Below are 23,627 nucleotides of genomic sequence, written 5' to 3'. Positions count from 1 at the left end.
CACTCTGTAGCCCAGGCTGGCCTCGAACTCAGAAATCCGCCTGCCTCTGCCTCCCGAGTGCTGGGATTAAAGGCGTGCGCCACCACGCCCGGCTCACCCAGTGACCAGTGTTAAATGTCATTTCCAGGGATCTAAAACAGGCCACAGACTAGGAGACATTCATCACAATAAGGCCACACCAATACAGAACCCAGATACCCCACTTCTTAACCTATCATGTCATTTTCATTTGCTTCTTTAAGGGCTTAGCAAGACCTAACTGTTAGCATCTCCCATTACCAGGAAATCCAGCCCCTTGAAGTCCAGATAGGACAATCAGGGAGAAAGCCAGATAATGGAAATAAAATATAGCAGGTATAAATGCATGTGGGTAACTGGGAGAGAGCAAATGACTGGCAAGAAGGACTAAGGAGCTGGCCCAGTCTCACCAAGTTGGATTTGCAGTGAGAGCACAGGCTCCAGCCCTGTCTTCAACCACTCAAAGGGGAAAAAACCCACCAAATTAGAACTTTCAAGCAACTGTGGGGGCAGGAACAAGGCGCATGTGGGGTCTTGAGCTCATTTAAAACTCACTACTGTCTACGGAGCCCACACTGCAGCAGTCTTGGTGTCCAGACATACACTCAGATGGTACCGACTTAAAACATTCTGGAAAGACTGTTTTACCAAAGACTCCTTGGACCTCCCTTCCTCTGTATACCAGGCTGGCCTGGAACTCAAGAGACCAGCCTGCTTCCGCTTCCAGAGTGCTGGGATAACAAAGGTGTGTGCCACCAACACCCAGCTTAAACAAGCTTTCTTTATATAATAAAGGTTGGCTGGGAACTCTTGCTTCCACCCCTTTACTGCTGTTATTATAGGTGTGGGCCACCATGCCCTTAAGTTCCATGGCATCTTTCCTATTACATTCTTCCTGCCCCTGGGGCTGCTTCAATTTGTCCCAAGATACCCAGATGTCTTCCCTAGTCTGCATATAAGTAAATCCAGAGTCTGGTTCGATAGCAACCATCCACTCAGGCAGGCTCCTACAATCTCTGTAGGTTCCAACAGAGATTTCTGGAAGAGGAACCGAGCTTTTTTTTTTTTTTTTTCCTCCCTGTGGTCCAGGGGCACAGCAGCACTTATTCTCAGGCCTCTGAGCAAGAAATCTTAAGCACTTTCTGAAAATAGACCCCCATCACCCTCAACTAAGGTAGAAGGGCACCTTTCCTGCTCAAGATTCTGCTCTTAAACCACCGTCCTTCAAGCCCCGTCTCCCCGCTCACAGGAACCAGGGTCTGTACAAAGAGTGAGTTTCCTGATGCCCCCACTCCCACGCGGACTCAGCTGCTCCGTGCAATGCGCCTCTCTCTCCTTAGGACCAATGCTGTCCGGAACCTACGACCCGGAGACCCGGTCCCTCTGGGGTCGCCCACGCCAGGACCCAAGGTGCCCTCAGCGAAGGACCTCCTCTGCAGACGCCGACCAGCCCCGGTCCATGACCCCCAGTATACCCGAGGTCCAGCCCCCCTACATTACTTCCCGACTCACCCACAGCCTCCGTTGCTACTGTCGCTGCTGCTGCTGCCGCCGCAGCCCCCACCCTGCGGAAACTCTCCGCTTCCCGGGAGCTGGAGGCGCCACTGACAGCGACATCACTTCCGCCCGGGGCCGCAGCCAATCAGCGGCTGGGCCTGCGGCCTCTTGACCAGCGGGCCGAGCTCCGGGCGCTCCTCCGACGCCCGCCGACGGCTTCTGTCACAGGCCCGTGAGGGTTGTGGGAGTTCCGGCGCTCCGAATCCTCGTGTCCTCCGCCACAGGACCCCCTCCGCCACAGGGCCCTCGTCCTTCATGGCGTCCTCTGTAAGGACCATCCCGGTTCCGACCTCTAAACACCCCTCGCGGCTCTTCTCCGTCGGACTGCCATAGCCTTGACTCTTCCCCATAAACTCCTCAGAGAGGCTCTCGCCTCCATCCGGCCGCCGTCTCTCTGGCCCGCGTGTCCCTCGGGCTCCGCTTGGGTCTCAGGGCTGGTCCCCTCAGCGGCTCCGTTGCCCGGTCGCTGCCCGCGCCTACCGCCAGAGGGCGCCGTCGGTGGCGGCCGCGCACCCCGCGGGTTCCGCTCCTCTCGCCGCCCCGGCCTCGCCCCCTTGCGCTCGCGCCGCCGGAAGTGGGAGGTGCCGCGCGCGGGCCGGCGCTCGACCCCTCCCCCAGGCTTGGCCGCCCCCTCCCCCGCTCCGCCCGCTCAGGTGCGTCCCTTCCCTCCCCCCCGCTTGGCTCCCCGGGGGCGCGGCGCGGGAGGTGTGTGCGGGGCGGCGCGCGCGGGTCTGGACAGCGGGACCAGGGGGGCGCGGCGGGGGAGGGGGGTGGCGGGGAGGGGGCGGCGGGGACAGGGGCGGGAGCCCGGCCTGGGAGTGGGACGGGAGCTGGCGGCCGGTGAGGACGGAGGGGAAGGGGTGGAGGTGGCGCTGGCCAGTGCCAGGGGCCAGCGTAGCGGCAGCTCCCTGTGAAGAGTGGCGGTGACCACCCGGCGCAGCTTCCCCCCATTGTCCCCTTCTGCGTCGCCGCCTGACTGGTGACCATCACTGGCTTGCGGGATTCCCTTGGGCACACTGGACTCTTGAGCCAGATGTGCGGCCCCCCACCCCCACCCCTCTCGTTTGGGGTTCTAGCTGCGGAGTTTCACGTATGACCCTTGCCCTAAGGTTTTCGTTTACCGGGCATCGGTGACCCAGACCTTGTTCCCTGTTGGAGGCAATGATCTCGACCCTATTGTAGGCAGACTGTTTGCATCGGAGATGCAATAATGGCGTTTCAGGGCCCATTTTCACCTAGGAGCTTTTTATTATGAGAGGAAACTGAGGCACTGAGCTGTGACTGTTGATTCAGCCTGACTCGGTATCTGCTCTTGTGCATTCTTCTGGGTTCAGAGGTATTCTATTCATGGGATGCTGTCAAAATAAAAGCAAGAATGGGAGCTAATCCTACTTTTACCACCTAGTTTTTCTTGTTACTATAGAAGGCCGAGTTTATTTTGCAGTAAAAAAGATGCTCTTAAAAATAAAAATGTAAAAAACTGTCTTCTTGGGTTCCCTTACTTGAGTTACCATGTTTTTCAACATCTCCCTTTTCTCCTGGAGTAACTGAGTAGTAGCCTGTTTTGACTCAATGGTAACTTGTTAGTGGGGCGTTGGCAGATACCAGACATTCCCATCTGTAGGAAAGGAATACTGTCAGGCTAAAAGACACCCCACAGAGATGGTCCAGGGTGACTTGTTCTTGGAAACACCTCACATAAACCCTATCACTTAAATTAATAGAGAATGCTTTGACTGCAACAGCCAAAAGGGATTTAAACATATTATTGATTCTTGGCCAAAAAGGTCAACTTTAATAAATGGAGGTAGGTATGTGGACCATTCAGAAAATTCTTATCAGATTATCGTCTGCTTGGAATGACTGCATTTCTGTCCAGAACTAAAGTAGTCTTTGCCTAGACTCCTTATGTTTATGTGTATGACGGCGCCTGAGGGCTAGTGCTGACTGGGACTTATGGCCGGAAGTGGCTTTTTTATTGCCCTCCTGCAGAATACTCTTTCTTAGGTGTTTGGAGGAACTGACACAGTGGGCATTGTGCAGAGGAAAGCTTTCAGCTTTGTCACTTGTGTCCTTTGGTTTGTTTCTGAATGTCCAGAGTGCAGATGGCGGCCTCTGAGGTAGCTGGCCTTGGGGCCGGTGCCCCAAGTCCTTCGGAATCTTCTGCTTTGTGTGCATCCAAGTCTGACGAATCTCTCCCAGATGGCCTAAGGTAACTTGCAGACTCTTGAGGAGAAAGCTTACTTGGGTAAGGGGCTTTTGGGATGGGCTTCTGAGCATCTCTTCTTTCCTCTTTGGAGGTCTAGTGACATTTCTGCAGATTAAGGTTTTTTCCCTCCTTCAGATTAATTTTTTTTTTTTTTAAGTAGAGACTGCTTGGTTTTTGTATGGTATCCTACATGTCAACTGATACTTAGGTAGGCATGCTAGGTTAAGACAGGTGTCAATACATCATAAATGTATATATTTCCTTGATTTATCCTACACCAACTCTTTGTTCATTTAACTGTTCTTGTGTGTCATGCTCATTTTTTTTTTCTTGTTTTAGACAAGGTCTCCCTTTGTAGCTCTGGCTGGCCTAAAATTCACTGTGTAGACCAGGCTTAACTCAAACTCAGAGCCATCCACCTCTGCTTCCTGATTACTGGGATTAAAGGGATAAACTACTATGTGTGTCCATACTCGTGTCTTTACAAATGATCATTTACTATATATTATGTGTGATGGGGTGGGGAGGTGTGTGTACATTTGGAGGCCAAGAGGACAGCTTAGTGGAGTTGCTACTTTCCTATTATGTGGGTTCTTGGCATCAAAATCACGTTACCAGGCATTTGTGGAAAACCCTTTTTCTCCAGAGCTATTTACTGATTTACAAGATACTTGGTTATATAGGTAGATATACAAAATACCAACATAATCACATATGTGTATCTATTCATATTTATATCTGTTAATATATCTTTTTTTTAAAGGTTTATTTATTTATTATATGTAAGTATACTATAGCTGTCTTCAGATGCTCTAGAAGAGGGTATCAGATCTCGTTACGGATGGTTGTGAGCCACCATGTGGTTTCTGGGATTTGAACTCAGGACCTTTGGAAGAGCAGTCAATGCTCTTAACCTCTAAGCCATCTCTCCAGCCCCCTATATCTGTTAATATATCTTAATGCTTACTGCTTCATATATATTATTCCTTTAATTAAAATGTATTCTTTTTTCTTCCATCCAAATTTGTTATATTATGTGAATTAATTTATTTTTTCTTCCTGAGACAGGGTCTCACTATGTCGCTCTCGTTGACCTGGAGCTGACTGTGTAGACAAAGCTGAACTTGAACTTACAGAGATCCATCTGATTCTGCCTCTCAAGTGTTTACATTTAGTGTTTGTGTGTAGCATACATGTCACAGTTTTCATGGGAAGATCAAGAAAATCTGGCAGAATTGGTTCTCGTCTCTCACCACGTGGATCCAGGGGAATCCCAAGTCAGGTGGCTAGGCTTGGTCGGCTAGTGCCTTTACACGCTGAGCCATTTCACTAGCTTCAAGACTCTTTGTTGCTGTTTGTTTTTGAGACAGTCTCTTGTAGCTCAGGCTGGCCTCAAATTCACTGTGTAGCCAAGTGTGTGGGATACCACACTTAGCTTTTTCCTCCAAAGTCTTGAAAGCAGGAGTTGTAATTACCTAGCTTTGCCTCTTAAGACTGTCTAATACACTGTTATGTGCAATATTGAATTAAATTGACTAGGGGACCGGGACCTAATATAATAGGTAACACTGTACCAACAGCTGTGCGTACATTAACATATTCAACCCTCATGCAAGCCCCAGAAGGCAGGTGTTAATGTTCCTATAACATGCAAGCCCCAGAAGGCAGGTATTAATGTTCCTATAACAGGTGAGGAAACAGACAGAGAGGTTAGTGACTTGCCCAAAGTTACAAAACTGTGTTGGACTCAGGATTTGAACTCATGAACTCTGACGTAAGAGTCAGTAGATATTTGTTTTTAAAATGAGATATTTGAGTCAGGCATGATGGAACATACCTGTAGCACCAGCACTTCTGGGTCCAAGACAGGGGAATGTGAAGTTCATATTCAGTTACCCTAGTTCAAAGCCAGTCTGAATTACATGTGACTTTGTCACTAAATAAGTAAACAAATGAATGAACAAAATATAAGAGGTACTTGTTAGTGAATGAGCAATAGGGGAAATGCAAGCTTACCATAAACTTGGATATTTCTGCTTTATTAACTTTCTAATAAGAGCAGCCATGCCTTACCAGTAGTAGTAATAACAGCTAACAGCAGGTTATTGAGTGATCTCTATGTTAGGTGGACAGCACTGTTTATACTTTAGAAATAAAATAGCTTGTCTAGATGTTAGTAAATTGTAGAGTTTGGATTTAAGCCTGGGTATTGTATTTGATCAGGTTTATAATTAAGTTCCCTGTCCCCATTCCACAGTTGACTTTTAAGAAGAATTGCTGAATATTTGCTGGGGGAGGGAAACGTTTTGTTCTAGTGGCCTTGCTCCTCCTGTAAATAACCGTTCATCCAAGCTCCTGTATTAACTTTAATTAAACTTGCTGGTCCCCTAAAGAAAATAAATAAAAATTAGCTGGGCTGTGGTGGTGTACATCTTTAATCCCAGCACTTGGGATGCAGAGGCAGGTGGATCTGTGAGTTTGAGGCCAGGTTGGTCTACAGAGTGAGTTCTAGGACAGCCTGGGCTACACAGAGAAACCTGTCTTGGGAATGAATAAATAAATAAATAAATAAATAAATGAATTGAGTGTGTTTGTAAAGATTTCTATAGCACAGATAGCCAGTTGTTCTGAGGGAAGAGCACTTCACCTGAAGCCTGTGTCAGTGCTAGCTTGGAAGACGTAAAGGGTGAGCTGACAGACTCTGTTGTACACACTGCAGCAAAGGGAGGAAGGCCGCAAAGACATTTGATACAGACTTTTACATTTTTAATTTATTATTTATTTTATTTACTTATTTATTTAGAGACAGGATTTCTCTGCATAGTCCTGGTTTCCCTGGAACTCACTCTGTAGAACAGGCTGGCCTCAAACTCACAGAGATCCTCCTGCCTCTGCCTCCTGAGTGCACTGAAATTAAAGGCAAGTGCCACCATGCTCAGCTAGTTTTTTTTTTCTGATGTGCATTGGTATTTTGCTTACATGTATGTCTGTGTGAGGATGTTAAACTAGAACTAGAGTTAAGACAGCTGTAAGCTGCCATGTGTGTGCTGGGAATTGAACTCATGTCCTCTGGAAGAGCAGCCAGTGTTCTTAACCACTAAGCCATCTTTCCAGCCCCTAATTTGATATAGATTTGACTTGTGAGCGAAAGAGTGGCAGTGAATGTTAGATGTCATTCTAAGTATGCTTTAAGGTTCTCTGGAAAAAGTTCTGCATTGGCCAAATGTGATAGTACCTGCCTTTAATTTTAGCACTCAGGAGGCAGAGGGAGGTGGGTCTCTAAGAGTTCAAAACCAGTCTCATCTATTTAAATATGAGTGCCAGGCCAGTCAGGGCTACCCTGTGAGACCTTGTCTCAAAAAAGAAAAGAAAAGAAAGCAAACAAAAACGTAGTATATTGGTCCTGGCGTAGCTTAGTGAACAATGTGTGCCTAGCCTGTGTAATTGTGTTCATTCCCTAGACCTAGGAATGAAAGGGAAATTAGATATTAGATATATTTGACAAATGACAAAATTCCTATCCCAGATGTTAACTATATATAAATGTTTGTTATATGGAATAAAATTTCCATTGACAACTTCAGTTGTGAATTCAAAATTATACCTTCAAAGCTGAATATCATGGCTTATGCCTAGAATCCCCAGCACGTGGATGCTGGTGCAGGATGGTTGCCATGGTTTTCAGGCTGGTCTAGGCTACATGTGAATACCATGTTCAGGCCAGTCAGGACTACATACCAAGATGCTATCACAAAGAAATAAAACAAAGTGAGAAGTTAACTCTCAACTACTTGAGGTGATACTCTACGCTGGCAAACTGTTGAGTCAAATAGTGGTTTTGTTCAAAGATCTATGTGATATTTTTAAAGGACAATTATTATTTTTAATTCAAGTGTGTGTGTGTGTGTGTGTTTAGGCCAAGGACAACTTTTCTACTGTAGGTTACAGGGACTTAATTCAAATCATTAGGGCTTGCACAGCAAATACTTAACCCAGCGAGCTATCTTGCTAGACTAGTAAAATTATTTTTGTGGAATATGAGGTTGGAATAATGTTGGGCAGGGGTGGGACACGCCTTTAATAGCAGCACTTGGGAGGCAGAGGCAGGTGGATTTCTGAGTTCAAGGCCAACCTGGTCTATAGCGTGAGTTCCAGGATAGCCAGGGCTATACAGAGAAACCCTGTCTCAAAAACCAAAAAAAAAAAAAGAAAAAAACTGAGGTTGGAATAACAAGGTTGTGCCAGGAGTGATGGTGCACACCTTTAATCCCAGCACCTGGAGCCAGAGGCAGGTGGATTTTTTTGAGTTCAAGGCCAGCTAGTGAACCCCTATCCCAAACAAATTAAATATTTATGAAAATATGCATAACTAAGTTAGTATATGTAGCTACCATAACTAACATTATGCTATTTTTTCCTATTCACAAAAGCTGTTGGCAGTGGGCATTTATTTTTAGATCTTGAGGGTCACTTGTTTTTAAGCACTTAGTATAGGCCACACTCAGAACTTTTGCAAGGTCTCACCTACCAGGTTAGAATACTTACAAATTGTTGGGTAGAAAGAAGTTTGTTCTGATGGTGGAGAAGGCCTATAGCATCTAGTTTTGTTCTAGTGGCTGTATTGGGAATGTGGCTCACTAGTAGAGCACTGTCCAGCATGGGTTTGATCCCCAGCACTGGTGCTAGTAGCAGAATCCTGGGTCTTTGGTGTGCTAGTCAGGTGACATACCACTGAGCTACAACCTCATCCCAGATTTTTTTATTTTTTTTATTTTTATTTTTTGGATAGCCCCAAAGACTCTGCCCAGAAACAGAAGAACTTGTCTCCGCCGAGTGTAAGTAGCCAAATGATAACCAAGGAGAGTAACAGAAATGCCCATTTGGAACATCCAGAACAGAATCCTGGTTCATCAGTGGGTGATACTTCAGCAGCGCACGAGGAAGTTGTAGGAGAAAACTTGGTAGCCACAGCCCTTTGTCTTTCTGGCAATGGGTCTCAGTCTGATTTGAAGGACTTGACCAACCCAGCAGGAGAGGAGGGGGACACGAGCCTCCAGGAGAGCCTCCATCCAGTCACTCGGTCTCTTAAGGCAGGGTGCCACTCAAAACAACTTGCCTCCGGGAATTGCTCTGAAGAGAAATGCCCAGCAGCCTCCGTCTTAAAGGAAGGTAGCAGGGATGCAGGCTTGGACTTGCTACCTGTAGTACCGCCTGCAAATGGGGTTGAAGGAGTGAGAGTGGATCAGGATGATGATCAGGATAGCTCTTCCTTGAAGCTTTCTCAGAACATTGCTGTGCAGGTCAAGTATCACATTTCTACTACTAAACTGGAATTGGGGACGGGAGGGGAGAAGCCATTTATGTGGTAGAGAACTGCATTGTGTCATTTTTTGCTAGTAGTCATGACACAGTTTGCATATAGTATCATGTAATGGCTTCATTCTGCTATTGCAGAAACAAGAAAGCCAGTATCTAATTGTATAACATGCAGGAATTATTATGACCTATGTGTAACCTCTTTGGATGAAAACTTGATTGGTGTAAATCCTTCCTGTTCTTTCCTTTTGTTTGTTTATTTATTTATTTATTTATTTTTGGTTTTTTGAGACAGGGTTTCTCTGTGTAGCCCTGGCTGTCATGAAACTCAGTATGTAGACCAGGCTGGCCTCAAACTCAGAAATCCGCCTGCCTCTGCCTCCCAAGTGCTGGGATTAAAGGCATGTGCCACCACTGCCTGGCTGTTTTTTTGTTGTTGTTGTTGTTTGTTTTTGTTTTTGTTTTTGAGACAGGGTTTCTCTGTGTAGCCCTGGCTGTCCTGGAACTCACTCTGTAGACCACGCTGGCCTCAAACTCAGAAATCCGCCTGCCTCTGCCTCCCGAGTGCTGGGATTAAAGGCGTGTGCCACCACCCCCAGCGCCTGGCTGTTTTTTTATTTTTCAAGCCACTGTTTCTCTGTATAGCCCTAGCTGTCATGAAACTCAGTATGTAGACCAGACTGACCTCAAATTCACAGAGACCGCCGGCCTCCGCCTCCCACGTGCTGGGAGTGAAGGCATGCACCACCACTGGCTGGCTAGCTTCCGTCCTTTTCAACTCTGTCCTTGTTACTTGTCTGGTCTACATCTTAAGAAGTAAGAGTCCTGCTTCCTGGTGCCTGGGATGCACTGCTGTGTGAAGAGCTATGGGCATATAGGTTGCAGGAGCAGTTATTCTCTCCGATCCATCGCTTGCTTTCTCTTGGGCACATGGTGGACTGTTTGTGGGGTAAATAAAGATTGCATCAGAGATGGGTGTCTATGCAAGAACTCCTCTGCTGCTTTGCTCTCTGCTGCAGGTTTCTAGATGGGTAACTGGAATAACTCTGTTTGTGTTAAAGAGACTTAAAGTCTTGAATATAATGGTTTCTTCTTTTTGTAGACTGACTTTAAAACAGCAGATTCGGAAGTAAACACAGACCAAGATATTGAAAAGAATCTGGTAAGTGCATACTTACATGTCATTGTCACAAAAAGCACAGGATGTAGAAGCATTGTAAACTTGGTTGGGAAAAGCACAAATTTCCTTCATAAAATCCTTGACAGTGGGAATGGACTGCCTGGCCCAGCCTGTTACATTTTAGCAATATCTCTTATGCCAGCCCTGCTCTGAAGGGAAGATAGGATCTCTGTAGTTCTTGCTGTGCTCTTATTTGGGTTTAGTAATGGAACTTGTTTTCTGTTTACTACTATCTACACGTCCTTTTAAAATGTCCTCTTTTTGTTGTTTTTATTTATTTATTTTGAGATAGGTTTTCAAATGATGTAGCTGTGGTTTGTCTCGGACCTTGAGTGTTGCTTTGTGAGTCCTGGGATGCACCACCATGCCCATTACTTTCTGTGTTTGACAAAGGTCTCGCTTGTTCTGTAGCCAGGCCAGCCTTGAACTCGTAGCAGTCCTCCATGGCATGTCTGTAATTACAGGAGTGAGCCTCCTATAATTACCTCCTATACATGGGACGTCTGCTTTGCATGAAACAGGGTCTTATGTAGCCTAGGCTGACCTTGAATTCACAATGTAGTAGGGTGACCTTTAGCTTCTATGTTCCTGCCCTCACCTTCCAAGTACTGTGAAGTTTTAAATAGATTTTGTTTTGCTTTCAAAATAGAGTCTCACTGTACAATTTTGAATAACCTGGCGCTCATTGTTTAGGCCAGGCTGGCCTCAAGCGCACATAGGTCGGCCTGCTTCTGCCGCCCAAGGGCTGTGGTTAAAGGTGCTCAGTCTTAACTCGAAGCTTAAACTCTGGCAGATGAAGCGTCCCCAGGTCTTTACAAGGATTCTTTTCCCATGAATTCCCCTCTTCTTTTGCTTACTTTTACCCTGATAGGCTCTGTTTTCATCAAGGTTTGTTTGTTTGTTTGTTTGTTTGTTTGTTTAAAGATTTATTTACTTATTTCATGTATGTGAGTGAGTACATTGTCGCTGTCTTCAGACACAGCAGAAGAGGGCATTGGATCCCATTACAGATGGTTGTCAGCCACCATGTGGTTGCTGGGGATTGAACTCAGGACCTCTGGAAGAGCAGTCAGTGTTCTTAACCACTGAACCACCTCTCCAGCCCCAAAATTAAATCTTTTTTTTCTTTAAAGATTTATTTATTTATTATATATAATTATACTGTCGCTACCTTCAGACACACCAGAAGAGGGCATCAGATCTCATTACAGATAGTTGTGAACAGTCAGTGCTCTTATCTGCTGAGTCATCTCTCCAGCCCTTCATCAGGTTTTTTAAAAATTAATATTTATTCATTTAATAATTTTTGAGATAGGGTCTCACTGTGTAAGTCTGGCTAACTTTGAACTATATAGACCAGGCTGGCCTTGAACTTGAAGAGATCCCCCTGCTTCTGCCTAACAAGTTCTGGGATTAAAAGGCATATACCATCAAGCCTAGCCCCATTTTTTTTTTTTTTTTCTAAAAGCTGATCCCCCCGAGGGTATGGTGGTATATACCTATAATCTTAGCACTTGGGAGGTAGAGGCAGGAAGACCAGGAGTTCAAGGCCAGGTTCAGCTATGTAGTGTGTTTGAGGCCAGCCTGGATACATGAGATGCTGTCTCAGAAAGCTGTCTCCGTGATTAGGAGAATGCACTGCTCCTCTAGAGGTCCTGAGGACAGTTCCCAGCACCTATATCAACAGCTCACAGCTGTCTGTAATTCCAGCTCTAGGGGTTCTGACACCCTCTTCTAGCCTCCAAGAGTATTGCACTTGAGTATACAAATGCTTGTGCGTGCTTTAGCACAGTGTTGAGTACTAGTAGTTTCTGCAGAGATGGAAATGGTCTCAGTCTCTGCTCTCTGGTTTGGTGGCCACAGGTGGCATTTGAGTCCTTGAAATGTGGCTAGGCTCCTGAGGGCCTGCTATTTTTGTTTTGAAAGTTATATAGCCACATGCAGCTAGTAGCTATTGTATGGGACAGTGTAGCCACATCTTAGATATAGATTGGGGGTACAGTTTGGTTGATAGAATACTTGCCCATCGTGCAGGAAGCCCTGAGTTCAATCCCTAGTGCAGCATAAACTAGGTGTGGTGGTCCACACCTGTAGTTGCCATACATGTCTGATGCAGGTAGGAGGGTCAGAAGTTCAAGACTATCATTGGCAACATAATAAGATGGAGGCTACTGAGCTGTATAAGACGCTTTCTCAAAATAAGCAATCAAAACCTGCTGAAGGTTTCTCTGATTCAATTGGGAATGAAACTTTTGTTGCTCTCGATAGGACAAAATGATGACAGAGAGAACTCTGTTGAAGGAGCGTTACCAAGAAGTCCTGGACAAGCAGAGGCAGGTGGAGAGTCAGCTCCAGGTGCAATTAAAGCAGCTTCAGCAAAGGCGAGAAGAAGAAATGAAGAATCACCAGGTAGTCTGAGACACTGACATTTGGGGATGTAGCTCAGTGGTAGAGTGCTTGCCTAGCATACTCCCAGAACCACAAAAAAAAAAAAAAAAAAAAAAAGAAGGAAGGAAAAGAATGGCAACTCAGATAAGTATTGTGTGTCTTCTCTAATATGAGAACATAGATTTAAAATTACATAAGTGTGGCCATAAAAGTTTGCATATGCTTTTAATCACTCTGAAGGCAAAAGGAGGTGAAGACCTGTGCCTTTAAACCCAGCCTGTTCAAAATAGCATGCTCTAGTCCTTGTAGCATAGCTAGGTCTGTGTAGTGAGACCATGTCTCAGGTTTAAAAAAAAAAAAAATCCACCCCTCAAAAAAAGTATGTGTTTATATGTTTATGCACGCACGCACACGCACACATACACACACTGCTAATGAGTAAAATAATCATCTCTGATCAAACTTTAAATAGTTTCTTTAAAAAGAAAGAAAATCGGGGCTAGAGAGATGGCTCAGTGGTTAAGAGCACTGACTGCTCTTCCAAAAGTCCTGAGTTCAATTCCCAGCAACCGCATGGTGGCTCACAACCATTTGTAATGGGATCTGATACCTTCTTTTGATGTGTCTGAAGACAACTACAGTGTACTCATATATATAAAATAGATAAATCTTCAAAAAAAAGAAAGAAAATCAGTATTTCTTGGGTTTGGTTTATGTTTTGAGACTACAGACTCTATATAGCTTAGGTTATCCTTGAACTCTAGATCTTCCTGCATAGATTACCATGGCAGGGTTATCAAATTTTAATATAAAGAAGGCTGGAGAGATGGCTTAGCTACTTAGAGATGGTTTTGCTGCCCTTGAAGAGGACCTGAGTTAGGTTCCTAGCACCCTTGTCAGGTGGCTCACAACCTATAACTCCAACTGCTTGTAGTTCTAGCTTCAGGGGACCCAGTACCTTCTTCTGGACTGGGTGGATACCTGCACTCACATGAGCACAGACACATACATATACAGATAACTTTTTCTTTAATCTTCATAAAAACTTCAAGTATAAAAAAAAAGCATTGAGGGCATGTTGTCTAGACTTTTCTATTATAGTTTAGAGACAAAAAAGATTATTTACGTAAAATATTTTGTTGACTTTATTGACTAGTAAAAATTTATATAATCTTCTGACTCATGTAAAAATATAGTTTCATTTAGGTTAAATCTACATTGAAAAACTGACCAAAAAAATGAGGAAAGTAAAAACCTCAAATGCAAGAAAAGATGTGCTAGGTAGTCAAAGAGTGCTGTCATGGCGAGGGAAAGTGAGCAGCTGCGGACCGTGGACTGTCAGGCTCCTGTTGGAATTAAAGTTGTAAATGCCTAGGAACTAATGCAATCACACAGGCTTGTTGGGAGCTCACGCTAGAGGTGCAAACTGCTGTCTGAATGTGTGGACATTGAGAATGTTTATTGCACTGCTGCTTAAAATCGTGGCACATTTCTAAAATCCAGTGCTCTGATGCAGAGGCAGGAAGATCAGGAGTTGCGGGTTATCTTCAGATACATAATGAGGATGAGGCCGGTCTGGGTTACAGGGCTGCCTCAGCCCCTGCAGATCATGTTGGAAAAGGAGCTTCAAAAGAGTTTCAGTCACCAGAGTGGTGGCGCACGCCTTTCATCCCAGCAATCGGGAAGCAGAGGCAGGCAGATTTCTGAGTTCAAGGCCAGCCTGGTCTACAGACAGAGTGAGTTCCAGGACAGCCAGGGCTACACAGAGAAACCCTGTCCTGGAAAAAAAAAGAAAAGAAAAGAAAAAAAAGAAGTAGTATGTGTGCTTTGTGTGTGGACCTCTAGCACCACCCAGACAACAATGAACAAACTGTGAAAACATAATCCAAATCCCTTAACACAGAGATTATCTTTATGCACAGAGAAAAGGGATAATTGTCACAGGTGATGAACTTTGTATTGTACAGTCGTCTCATATATGTATTTACTCCTGTTGTTCTATAGCAAGACAGCAAATGTCTTAAGAGGCACTATTGCTGTGATGAAACACCATGACCAAAGCAAGTTGGGGAGGAAAGGGGTTTATTCAGCTTACACTTCCATATTGTTGTTCATCGTGGGAGGAAGTCAGAACAGGACCTCACACAGGGCAGGAGCCTGGAGGCAGGAACTGCTTACCTTCTTGCCCCACATGGCTGCTCAGCCTGCTCTTTCTCCCTTACTTCTTTTGTTTCTTTGGAGACAGGGCTTCTCTATATAGCACTGGCTATCCTGAAACATATTCTGTAGATTAGGCTGGCTTTGAACACACAGATCTCCTCCTGCCTTTGCCTCCTGAAGGCATGTGCCTAGGAGATTAGTCTGCTTTTTTTTTTTTTTTCCTGGTTTTTCGAGACAGGGTTTCTCTGTGTATCCCTGGCTGTCCTGGAACTCACTTTGTAGACCAGGCTGGCCTCGAACTCAGAAATCCGCCTGCCTCTGCCTCCCGAGTGCTGGGATGAAAGGCGTGCGCCACCACTGCCCGGCTAGTCTGCTTACCTGTAGCACCCGGGACCACCAGCCCAGGGATGGATGGCACCATTCACAGTGGCCCAGGCCCTTCCCCACTAATCATTAATTAGGAAAATGTTTTGCAGGCCAGCCTATAATCTGATATTATGGATGCAATGTCTTAATTGACGTTGCCTCCTCTCAGATGGCTTTAGCTTATGTTAAGTTGACATAAAACTATCCAGCACAGCAAACAAACAGAAAATTCTACTTACAATAAAAATAGAACTATAATAAAACAAGAGGATACTTGTTGGGTTTAGCAAACTCTAGCCTGAAGCAAAATTTCCTTTCTCAGTATCCTTGACAGGTGTTTGTTCAGTCTTTATTGGAGCATCGGTAATAGGGAACATAGTGCTACACAAGCCAGCACATTCCATTTTTCAGTTCTATTGTGTGTGTGTGTTCGTGTGTATACACACAAGTATGCATGCAGATATGTGTGCGTGTCAGCAGTCAACCTTGAGGTGTCATCATTAGGCACTGTCCACTTGTGATTTGAGACAGGAGCTCTCATTTGGACCTAGAGCTAGGTTGGCTATCCAGCAAGCTCCAGGGGATCCCTTGGTGTTTTGCCTTTCTAGACCCCAGAGTACATGCCACTGCACCCAGTTAGTTTATGGGGGTTCTAGGACTCAAACTCATCATTATGTTTATATATGGCAAGTACTTCACTGACTGATCCCTCCTCAGTCTCACGTCCTGGCTCTTAAAAGTTATTTTATGTATATGGGTGTCTCACCTTTATGTATCAAGTGTCCTGGAGGGCCAGAAGAAGGCATCAGATCCCTTGGAACTGGAGTTACAGACAGTTGTGAGCCACTGTGTAGGTGTGTGGGTGTTGGGTATTGAACCTGGGTCCTCTGGAAGGATAGCCAGTGCTCTTAAATGCTGAGCCATCTCTCTAGCCCCACATTTTTTTTTCCAAAGATTCTTAGACCTGTCCTGTGGAGTTGAAGTCTATGTTCATATAACTTTCTTGCAGAGATTTGACTTTTACATCAGTAGTTTATGAAATTGACTCTTTTGACTTTTTTTTTTTTTAGATTTTATTTATTTATTTTATTTATATGAGTACACTGTAGCTGTCTTTAGACACAACAGAAGAGGGCATTGGATCCCATTACAGAGGATCGTGAGCCACCATGTAGTTACTAGGAATTGAACTCAGGACCTCTGGTAGAGCAGTCAGTGCTTTTAAACCCTGAGCCACCTCTCCAGCCCTGAAATTGATTCTTTTATTTCTGTTTGATTCCACTAAGTCAGCATATGGATGTATAATCATTGAAATAAACTATCAGGCTGAGAGTAGTGGCTCAACATCTGCTGCTAGGATGCTGAGAGAGGATGCTTGCAGCAAGTTTGAGGCCAGCCTGCCATGCTACATAGGGATCACAAGGCTAATCTAGGATACATAGTAAAATCATGTTCAAAGTACCAGAAACTCTGAGCATGGAAGTGCGTATCTGTTAGGACAGTTTTAAAAGTGATATATATTTTTTTTTATCCCAACAAGCTCCAAAATAATGAGACAGAGACTATAAAATTTATTCAGTCAGGCTCTATGGCATAATAGCTGAGCAGTATTAATCTATTTTAATCTTCTAAATTAATCTGGCTGCTTCTCAACCCAAACCCCTGAGCTACTTGGGATTTAGTGTTAATCTGGCTCTCTCTGCTCCAGGTGTGTTCTCCTGCTGGCTCCTGAACCCTTTCCTCATGGCTCCATCCTCTCTCCTATCTCTCCCCCTCCCCTTACTGGGATGGGAAGTCCAGCCCGAGTCTCTGCTATGCTCAGCCATTGGCTGACAAGCTTTTATTGACAAATCAGAGAATAAATGAGGAGTGATGTTTACATAACATTGAGACAGATTATTAGAAATAGCATTACAAAAGCCAGACGTGGTGGCACATGCCTTTAATCCCAGCACTCAGGAGGCAGAGGCAGGCGGATTTCTGAGTTCGAGACCAGCCTGGTCTACAAAGTGAGTTCCAGGACAGCCAGGGCTATATAGGGAAACCCTGTCTCAAAAAACCAAAAAAGGGGCTGGAGAGATGGCTCAGCAGCTAAGAGCACTGACTGGTCTTCCAGAGGTTCTGAGTTCAAATCCCAGCAACCACATGGTGGCTCACAACGGCCTGTAATGAAATCTGATGCCCTCTTCTGGTGTGTCTGAAGTCAGCAACAGTGTACTTAAGATATAATAAATAAATATATTAAAAAAAAAAAAAGAGAGAGAGAGAGAGAAATAGTATTACAGTGCCATATCCAGATTGCAGCCAGATATGGGGGAAGAAAAATCAGTATTTGAATAATAAAGGAGAATCTTTACACAATACACAGTAATAATATGCCTGCACATATCTATAATCCAAGTCAGTGGAACTAGATGCAAGGGATCAGGGTTCAAGACCAGCATTGTCTACATATTGAATTTAAGCCCAGCCTAGGTTATATAAGATACTATCTCAAAACCAAACCAAATCAAAAAACCTATCAGGCTGCCTGGGTATGTAGCTCAGTTATGGGGTGTTGCTTAGCATGTGCCAGGCTCTTGTTCTGAACCATAGCAACACACACACACATAACATATATACACACACATAAACAAATTCTGAGATTGAAACAAAAATCCCAAAACACTAAAAGCTAACCTTTCTTTCTTTATTTGTGTGACTAATTACATTGGATTTAGGAGATACTAAAAGCCATTCAGGATGTGACCATAAAGCGAGAAGAAACCAAGAAGAAGATAGAGAAAGAAAAGAAGGAGTTCTTGCAGAAGGAGCAGGACCTGAAAGCTGAAATCGAGAAGCTCTGTGAGAAGGGCAGAAGGTACGCTTCTGCTGCACACACAGTCCTGTGGGCGTGCGTGTGTAAATGCTTCTGCTGCACACACAGTCCTGTGGGTGTGCGTGTGTAAATGCTTCTGCTGCACATCCAATCATGTGGGCGTTTGTGTGTGTTTGTGTGGCAGGGCCAGTTCCATTGCTTTTATGTGAGAAAGAAACACACATCAGAATTCTCCAGTGTCTTAGTAATCTCAGTACCTACATGACACAAAAGAAAGATGCGCTCAGAGAGTTGGTACTGCTCTGCAGTGATAAGTAAGGTCTGGGCCTATAGCTCAGTGGGCCCATCCTGGGCTTAGGCCCCAGCACCTCTTCCCCTGGGTTCCAAGTATGTTCATAATTTTTATTTGTATTTTATAACCTCTCTCTCTTTCTCTCTCTCTCTCTCTCTCTCTCTCTGTCTGTGTGTGTGTGTGTGTGTGTGTTTGTGTGCCTGCCTGCCTGTCTGTATCTGTCTGTCTCTGTTCTGGGATTACTACATAGCACTATTTCGTGCCCCAGTTTTAGGTATCTTGGGGATCTAAAATAAGGTTGTTATGCACACATAGCAAATATGAACCTCTCCATAGCTCCATGACCAAGAGTTCTGTTATTCTAAAACCTATATCACTTGCTTTATATCCTGAGGGACATTTTTTTCCTCCATATACTGAGGTCATGGAATGCTTTGAATGGTTATGCTGTACAGCACCACCAGTGGTGCACTATTGCCATTTGTGAAGGGTTATCTAGTGATCGTATCCTCTTCTTGATAATGTAGCAAGAGCAAAATGGGCCTTGAATTTGGTTGCACTCAGCTTTCCAAGTTGTTTGAAATCAGTGCTTGAAAACTCACAATTGTGAGTTCTGTGATAGTGTTATTTAAATGCTGCTGACATTCCTTTTATTTATTGAGAAGAACTTGGATGTTGTAAATATGTATGATGATAAGTAAAAAGTAAGTAGCAAGCTCACTTACTGATTCATTTTCCAAAATGAGAGACAATACCTGTGGCACGTCCACTTGCAGGGGAGACGGTCTGGAGAGCAGAGAGTTCCGTTGAGAATGTGGTGAATAGTTAGGAGGTGCGTCACACTGATCATTCTCGAACAGTCTTGCAGAGTCTTCCCAGCAGAACATCGTCCTTTGTGTTGATAGTGATCAGAACAGCTAGCAACCTACCCAAGGCAACACTCGCTCTGCCACAGTCTTCACAGCTGATTTGAGGAAGATGAAATAGAGACAGACAGGTACACGGAGCATGTGAGATCTTAAAGATCTATAGTTTTGTCTATAGTTAGTCTATAATTTTGTCTAGGCCCTGATTTCCTTTCGCTGTGTTTTAAATATTTTTGTCAGATTTATTATTTGTGTGTGTGTGTATATGTGTGTGTATATATATATATATATATATATATATATATATATATGAATGAGTATACTGTAGCTGTCTTCAGACATATCAGAAGAGGGCATTGGATCCCATTACAGATAGATGTGAGCCACCCTGTGGTTGATGGGAATTGAACTCAGAACCTCTGGAAGAGCAGTCGGTGCTCTTAGCCGCTGAACCATCTCTCCAGCACCTACTCTCCACTCTTTATGCACCTCTAACTACCTTCTCTTCTCTCTGATTGAATAGCTACAAGTAATAATGCTAACAGCTTTACTGAAGACTCTGTTTGTTTGTTTAAGGTAGGCCCCTCCATATGTAGCCAAGGCTAACCTGGACCTTATTGTCTTTCTATCTCCTTACCACTTGCTTGGATCACAGTCTTGTTAAATTGGCCTCAGATTCACTGTGCAGCAGAGACTTATTTTAAGTACCTGTACTTCTGCTTCTCTAGGTCCTTGATTACAAGCCTGCTCCATCACTTCTTGCCTGGGTTCTGTTTTAATCATTGTGTATGTGTCTGTGTGAGTGTGGATCTCAGAGGATAGTGTTGGGTGTATGTACTTTTCTACAGTTCTGGGCATTTAAACTCAGATTGTCAGGCTTGTGTGAAAAGTGTTTGTGCAGTCTCCCTAGGTCCAGGCCCCAGAACTGCTAATTAGTTAAGTGCTAACTGTAATTAGTGTTTGTCGATGCTGCTGTCTTGAGGCGCTGGAGCAATGACCTAGCATTTCCTGTGTGCAAAGTGGGTACTCCGTGGGCTGGTTGTAACTGGTAGTGTCCACAGCCTTCTTGCTTGAGTTCTCTAAACCTTTTTCCTTTTCTATTTACTAGTACACTACATATTATTTTTAAGTCCCTCCTCCTTTTTTTTTTTCTTGAGAAATGGGTTCACTGTGTAGTCCTGGTTTGCCTCAAGCTTTTAGTGAGTATTTTTCTTGAGGATTCTTTTCTTTGTTGTTGGGGTGGGGAGGTGATATAAAGTAAAAGTGGCAAAAATTGTAAAATTGGTGAGTTTATGTGGTCTGAAATTTCAAAAGAGAAGTTGAAGTAATGGCCATAGATTTAGGGAGGAATGACCTGGCAACAAATGGGAAAAACTTTGCAGGCAGGCGGCCAGAAGACAAGGGGACAGGATGGAGGATGTGGTGTAGTGGAGGGATGGAGCTGATGAAGGTCATCATCACATTTGGAGTTTTCTGTATAGAGGAAGGTTTTCAGGGAGGAGGGGCTGCGAGATGATATGATCTCACTTTAGCTAGATCTCTTAGGTGGTTGGAAATGGGTTCGGGTAGAGTAGATGACCAGGCAAGAGCTGGACTACCTGGTTAACTGGAATAAGAGGAGCTGGAGAAACATGGTTTCAGAGGGATGTTAAAAGTTTGCCACCAGGAGCTGGAGGGATGGTTAATACCACACAACAGTAGGTAAAAACACTTGTTGCTCTTGCAGAGGACCAGGCTTACTTCCCAGCACCCACATGGCGGTTCACAACCATCCGTGACTCCAGTTCTAGGGGATCTAAAACCCTCTTTTGACCTCAGTGGGTACCAGACACCCACATGATGTACATACATTCATGCAGGCAAAACACTTACACATATTACATAAAATAAGTAAGTCTTTTAAAGTTTTCCATGACAAAAATACAGCTGGTGTGTGTGTGTGTTCCATGTGCACATGTGTAATGTGTACATGCATGCACAGGAAGAAGCTGTGGAGCAGGAGCTGGTCAAGGCGTCCTTGCAGTATATCCAGTTTACACCAGCCAGTCTCAAACAATTGAATACAACAGTAAAGCAAAACCCAAACAAAGCCGAGTATATTGTAAAAGGTAGAGCAGGAGGGCACAGCCAGATACTGTCAGTTGGTGAGGTTGATGGAGATGAGAAGACTAGAGAGATGCTGAGGCCCTTAGGGTCAGGACCTTTGTATTCCTTTTCTTTTTGACATAGTCTTAAATAGCCCAGGCTAACCATGAACTCACTATGTAGCTGAGACTGGCATTCCAGGCATGTGCCACTGTGCCTTGGGCCTTTATATATTAATAGTTCACAAGGACTCTAGATAACTCTGGTTTGTTTCTATCTTGTTTATCAGTATTCACTGAGCCAGAAATTAAGGCAAGAATATATCTATGTGATTTATTTTAAAATAACATAATACATATATGTTAATACAAATAGTATGTTTTTTTCATGAAAATTGCTTTACTGGTTAAATTGGTTCATTTAGAAAAATAACATTGTTTGGATGCTTATATGTCTCTTTAATTTTAAGAAAAACTTTTTTTTTTTTTTTTGATTTTCGAGACAGGGTTTCTCTGTGTAGCCCTGGCTGTCCTGGCCTCTTGAACTCAGAAATCTGCCTGCCTCTGCCTCCCAAGTGCTGGGATTAAAGCCGTATACCTCTACTGCCTGGCTTTAATTTTGTATAAATTTAATTGTTTACAAGTATTTTTGTTGAAGTCTGGAGAAAATTGTAGTCCATTGTTAAACTAGAAGACCAAGAGGTATTTTAATGGCTTCTACATATGACTGTAGCTGTTGTTTAATATGTTAAAGCCTGTCACCGGGTCACTTTGTTAAAAGTTAGCTATGACATGGAACTGAATTTGATAATTGTTTTGAATTGCTCTATCTAATAAAAGAATCGTTAGGTGGAGGTGGGGTCGGGTTGTGGTGAAGTATGTGTGTGAATATACCATTGGGCTGTATTCCCAGCCGAGTTTTGTGATTTTGAGACAAGGTCTCTCTGTTGACAAGGCTGGCTTTAAACTTACTCTGTAGGCCAGACAGAGACCCGCAGGCACAGCCTGGTGCCTGTCACAGGCTTGTTGGTTTACAGGCTTGCTGTTTTGTTTAGTTGCTTTTTGAAATAGTCTCACTTTAAAGTCCCTGCTGACTTGGAGCGTGCTGGGTAGACCAGGTTGGCCTCAAACTGTGACATTCCTTCTGCCTTTGCCTCCAGAGTGCTAGGGTATAGGCATATGCCACAACACCTTAAAGTTTGAATGGATCTCTTACTTATTTAGTCAAGGGTTAAATTTTTTTCTGATGCCCTTTTGGGTTGTTAATAAGTTAAATTCCCAGATCAATAGGGAGAAGAAACAGTTTATTTGTATGTGTAGTGTGTATATACAGGAGAGAATACAAGAACCATTAACTTACAGGTTAGAATCTGAGGTCCTGTGTCATCTGCTTAGGCAAAGGTAGGAGGAGAGAAAAATGCTTCTAGGGAAAATTGTGTGTGTGTATGTGTGTGTGTGTGTGTGTGTGTGTGTGAGAGAGAGAGAGAGAGAGAGAGAGAGAGAGAGAGCGGAGAGGGTCTCTTTGGCCTGGAATCCACCATTTAGGCTAGACTGGCTGGCTGCTGAGCCCCAGGGGTCTATTGCCTTCCTTCCCTACCCAGTGCTAGGAGTACAAGTGTCTACTCCAACCATGGCTGTCCTGGATTTACTTTATAGTCCAGGCTGGCCTTGAACACCTGCCTCTGCCACCTGAGTGCTGGGATTAAAGGAATTGGACATGATCAGCATTTTTATGTCGGTTCTGCTGATTAAAGTTGGGACTTTGAGCTTTCTTGGAGGGTGTTTTCCAGCTGAGTCATTCCCCACTCCAGACATGATTCCCTAGAGAGGGGTGAGGACAAGCACTTAGTGCTTTGTGGAAGTAAAAATGAGCTTCAGGAGATGAGAATGTCTATGAGCTGAGGAGGTGGTTTAGTCTGTAAAGTGCAAGGACGCATGAGGACCTGAGTTGAGATTTTCAGCAACTACTAAACGCCAGGGATTGCACCACACATCTGTAACCCCAGTGCTGGGGACTGGGGTCAGCGAGGCAAGAAGATCCCTGCAGCTCATTGGCCAACCAATCTAGCAGAGTCGATTAGCTCCAGGTCCATGAGAGGCCCTGTCTGAAAAACATAAGCTAGAGGACTGGGGAGGTCGGTCAGTGTTTCCTATGAAACACAGAACCTGAGTCTGTATCCCCAGCACTCATGTGAAAAGCCTGCCTTGGCCTTTAGCATCTAAAACACCCCCCCCCAGCCCCCCACACTGGGAGAGCACTTTTTAGCTGCCTGTCCTGTCTTGTCCATTCCCCCCACTTCTTATTTATTTTTGGTTTTTCGAGACAGGGTTTCTCTGTGTAGCCCCGGCTCTCCTGGAACTCACTCTGTAGAC

The 23,627-nt window shown here is 44.3% G+C and overlaps 2 protein-coding genes across 10 annotated transcripts in view; one reads left to right on the top strand and one right to left on the bottom strand.

Moving 5' to 3' along the window:
* Pcsk7 (proprotein convertase subtilisin/kexin type 7) overlaps nucleotides 1-2,006 on the bottom strand; it is a 23,226-nt gene extending 21,220 nt beyond the window's left edge. Inside the window, exon 1 of the mRNA XM_021171832.2 lies at nucleotides 1,531-2,006. The gene's annotated coding sequence lies outside the window, so the exon portion shown is untranslated. The remainder of the gene's footprint in view (nucleotides 1-1,530) is intronic.
* Rnf214 (ring finger protein 214) overlaps nucleotides 1,659-23,627 on the top strand; it is a 41,094-nt gene continuing 19,125 nt past the window's right edge. The window contains exons 1-6 of one of the 9 annotated variants that reach the window (XM_029481067.1): nucleotides 1,659-1,842; nucleotides 3,674-3,787; nucleotides 8,574-8,619; nucleotides 10,203-10,262; nucleotides 12,549-12,689; nucleotides 17,915-18,054. In XM_029481067.1, the coding sequence (XP_029336927.1) occupies nucleotides 3,681-3,787; nucleotides 8,574-8,619; nucleotides 10,203-10,262; nucleotides 12,549-12,689; nucleotides 17,915-18,054 (494 nt within the window). In that variant the 5' untranslated portion in view covers nucleotides 1,659-1,842; nucleotides 3,674-3,680. Of the gene's footprint in view, nucleotides 2,229-2,260; nucleotides 2,281-3,673; nucleotides 3,824-8,573; nucleotides 9,085-10,202; nucleotides 10,263-12,548; nucleotides 12,690-17,914; nucleotides 18,055-23,627 lie in introns of those variants that run through there. The other 8 variants (XM_021171837.2, XM_029481066.1, XM_029481068.1 and 5 more) reach the window with 8 other exon arrangements.

This window comes from Mus caroli, chromosome 9, assembly GCF_900094665.2.
Source record: "Mus caroli chromosome 9, CAROLI_EIJ_v1.1, whole genome shotgun sequence".
NCBI lineage: Eukaryota > Metazoa > Chordata > Mammalia > Rodentia > Muridae > Mus > Mus caroli.
The sequence above is the reverse complement of the archived record's forward strand: the minus strand, read 5'-3'. Positions and strand labels throughout refer to the sequence as shown.